This window comes from Trichechus manatus, unplaced genomic scaffold, assembly GCF_000243295.1.
Source record: "Trichechus manatus latirostris isolate Lorelei unplaced genomic scaffold, TriManLat1.0 scaffold02748, whole genome shotgun sequence".
NCBI lineage: Eukaryota > Metazoa > Chordata > Mammalia > Sirenia > Trichechidae > Trichechus > Trichechus manatus.
The window spans coordinates 1-3,619 of record NW_004446684.1 but is presented as its reverse complement, the minus strand read 5'-3'; the positions used below and the strand labels follow the sequence as shown (position 1 = coordinate 3,619).

The 3,619-nt window shown below is 46.4% G+C and overlaps 1 protein-coding gene across 1 annotated transcript; it reads left to right on the top strand.

Moving 5' to 3' along the window:
- Positions 1-2,946: 2,946 nt before the first annotated feature.
- Positions 2,947-3,511, top strand: LOC105757018 (extensin-like; the record flags this gene model as incomplete). Its single annotated transcript, XM_012560004.1, has 2 exons — positions 2,947-3,051; positions 3,134-3,511. Coding segments are annotated over exons 1-2 (483 nt in total), but the record flags the coding sequence as incomplete, so codon positions are not given.
- Between the last annotated feature and the right edge of the window lie 108 nt (positions 3,512-3,619).

Here is a 3,619-nt window from a genome sequence, read left to right as displayed (position 1 = left end):
CTCCAAGGTACATACATGGTCAAGTGAAAAAAATTAAGGTGAACAGCAGTGTCTGTGATGTCACCCTTTGAGTACAAAGGAACATACACTCTTATATACTTGTACAAGCATAGACTATCTTGAGAAGGATACACAAGAACTTGGTTGCCTCTAGGGAGGAGAAATGAGTGGCTGGGGACAAGGTTGGGATGGAGACTTACTTTTCACTGTGTGCTCTTTTGTGCGTTATGAATTTTATACCATGGGCATGGATTGTCTATTCAAAGAATAAAATACCCAGTTTCAAAAGAAGATGAGCACCTGCATCGCAACCTGGGCCAGCGGGCCACCTTCTCTGTTGGCGGCAGGAGTGAAGCCCTGGCCATCCTACCTCTCATTTCACAATCCAGGCAGCAATAAAGCTCTGTTCATCTCAGCTCCGGCTCCACAACCAGGGCTCAGCGGGTGAACCGATGGCCCAGCAGCAGTGGCAGCAGTGAAGCCCCAAGTCGTTAAGCCCCTGCTCCACAGCTGGGTCCCAGTGGACAGTCTGATCTTCCTGAAGTGACAGCAGCAAAGACCTAGGCCATTCCAATCCCCACTCCACAGCTGAGACACTTGCAGGCAGTCCCATCTACCAGCAGCAGTGGGATGGAGAGGAGCCCTGGTAAAACCTGAAGAACAAAGCAGATAAGAATAAACATTGCATTCTTTAAACCAAACAATAATTAGCTTCATTAGTAAAGAACGTTTGCCTTGAGCATTGAGCTCTTTTAAAGAACTATGTACGTGGGATCAAACTGGCAACAATTCAAAAGAGTGGTTAGGAAACTTAGAGGGCAGTGAATTTATGTTAATGGGGGAGGAACAACTCAGAAAAGGAGGGTGAGAATGGTTGCACAACTTGAAGAATGTCATCAATGTCACTCAACTGTACGTGTAGAAATTGTTAAATTGGTGGCTGTTCTGCTCTGTGTGTTCTCAACAACAACAACAACAACAACAACCAAATTAAATAAATAATTTAAAGCAAAACAAACAAACAGATGGGCTTCGTCTTGCTGGTGCTCCTTCTCCAGATTTAGGAGCTAGGAGTTGCTCTACGTGGACACTTTCAAAAGAGAAAGACAAAACAGGAAAAAAGAGTAAAATTGCAAGGTCTCAGAAAACTAAAGTGTCACTGGAACTAAAGCCCACAAAAGTAGGACAGAACCTGTACCTAAATCTAAAGAGTAAGAAGAGAGAGTGCCCGCTAATAGAAGATTTATATCCGATCAAGAGTCTCTTAACAGAACAATTAAAATTACAGGATATAAACAAAGTCACCTGTCGTTCCAAGAGTCAGGAAAATCGCAGTTTGAAAGAGAAAAGGCAATCAATCCAAAGATGTCAATACGGAGATGAATCAGACATCTAAATTATCTCACAAGAATTTTAAAGCAGCCATCATAAAAAACACTTCAACAATCCATTACACATTCACGTGAAACAAATACAAAATAGAAAATATTAACACGGAAATAGAAGGTATAAAAAAGAACCAAAGGGAAATTACCAACTGAAAAATACAATACGAAATTAAAAAAAAAAAAAAACACAAACAGAGCAAAACTCGGCGAATGGGCTCAATAGTAGAGTGGGAATGAAAGAGGATCGAATCAGTGAACTTGAGAACAGATCAGTAGAATTTCCCCAATCTGATTAAAGAGAAAAAAAAATAGATTGAAAAATAAATAAAGCCTTATACATCTGTGGGACAATAACAAAAGATCCAACATTTGTATCATCGGAATCCCAGAGGGAGAGGAAAAACAGTGTGGGACTGAAAAATATTCAAAGAAATATTGGCTGAAAACTTAGCAAATTTTGCAAAAGACCTAAACATAAAAATCAAAGAAGCTGAGTGACTGCAAGACAAGAGAAACCCAAAGAATTCTACAAAAAGACACATCATGAAAAAAAAAAAGTAACGTCATAATTAAACTTGTGAAAACTAAGGACAGAGAAAAAAAATCTTAAGAACAGCGTGAGAGAAATGGCACATTCCCTAGACAGGAACACCAAGTTGAATGACAGAGAACTGCGAATCTGAAACTATGGAGGCCAGGAGGAAATGTCACAACAAGTTTCAAGTGCTAAAACATGACAATGGTCAACCTTGAACTCTAGCTCTGGAGAAACTATCCTTCAGACACAAAGGGGAAATAAAGTCTCTCAGAAAAAGGAAAACTAAGATACAAATTTTACTCTTAGATCTACTCTTAAAGAATGCCTAAAGAAGCTCTCCAAACACAAAGGCAATGATTATAGAAGGCTGGAAGCTTCAGAAAGGAAACCAGAACAATTGCATGGAGAAAAACAGAACAAAACATAATAGACTCAACTTCACCAAATAAAATTATTGATATTATCTGGTTGAAGCAAAAGTTGTAACACCATCTGAAGTGGTCCTTGAAAAATCAAGAACAGGGCTTTCAGTGGGGAAAAACGTTTTAACCCCTTTTCCGCCTCAAGGCAGTAAGCACAACTTTTCTTGGGGGCCTTTGCTATTTAATGAAAAGCCTTCTCCTGAGGAATGAATGAAACCCGTGCCCACAGGAGCTGAGAACAACAGCTCTTGCCTCCTGTAATGTGCTGGGTAATGGGAGCTTCTGAAAAAGACCCACTGAGGAAATCCTACCTGATTACATCTGACTATAGGAGTCCAGATCACCAAGTCCATGAGTCCCAGAACACTGGATACCCAAGGACTAAGGAGCCATGCTTAGCACCAGGGTAAAGTGCCCAGGAGTCACCTGATGATCCTGCTGAAATGCAAATTCTCCTTCAATACCACCAGCCAGCCTGGGCCCCAGGAGCAGCGGGCAATGCACAGGCCCCTCTCATCGGCTGCCGGGCAGGTTCCCTCCAGGGCAAGTGGCAGGTGGCAGCCAGCAGCAGGCATGCTGCTGCGCCTTCGCTGGGACCATGCAGGCTGTGGTGTCGCCGGTGACAAAGGCCATCTTCGTGGCTCTCTTCCTCTTCCCCATCCTGCTCATCTTCTACGTTATCCTGTGGTACATCTGCGGCGATGTGGACAATGACTACATCTGAGGCAGGTAGAGCGCGCCTTCCGCTCCCCAGGCTGGCTGCGCCCGCGTCCCCACGCCCACAGCCTGAGTCCCTCCTGGACCCCGCGGCGCCCGTCCCCGGGACCTCGTGCCCCTTCTCGGGACCCCAGGACCCCGCGACCTTTCTTGGGACCCTACGGCCGTCCTCAAGACCCCGCGCCCGTCCCCCGGGACCCTGCACTCCTTCCCCGGGATCCGCGCCTCTTCCTGGGACCCCGCACCCCGCACCCCGCTTCTGCTCCCACACTCGGCAGGCACCAATCTGGGATCCCAGGCTCCTTCACCCGACGCTGCGCTTTTTGCCTGGACCCCGCGCGGCTTCCCCAGACCCCACGCCCACTCCCAGGACCGGGAGCCCCTTCCTGGGACCCGCGCCCCTTCCCTGGACCTCGCGTCCTGATAATGAACTCACGCCCCTTCTGGTATCCTGCCTCTGTCGACCCCTCCGGGGACCTCGCATGTCGCTTCTGATCCCACGCTCCTTTTCTCACTCCATGCCCGCCCCAGGAATTCCGAGCCAGTCTCCAGGA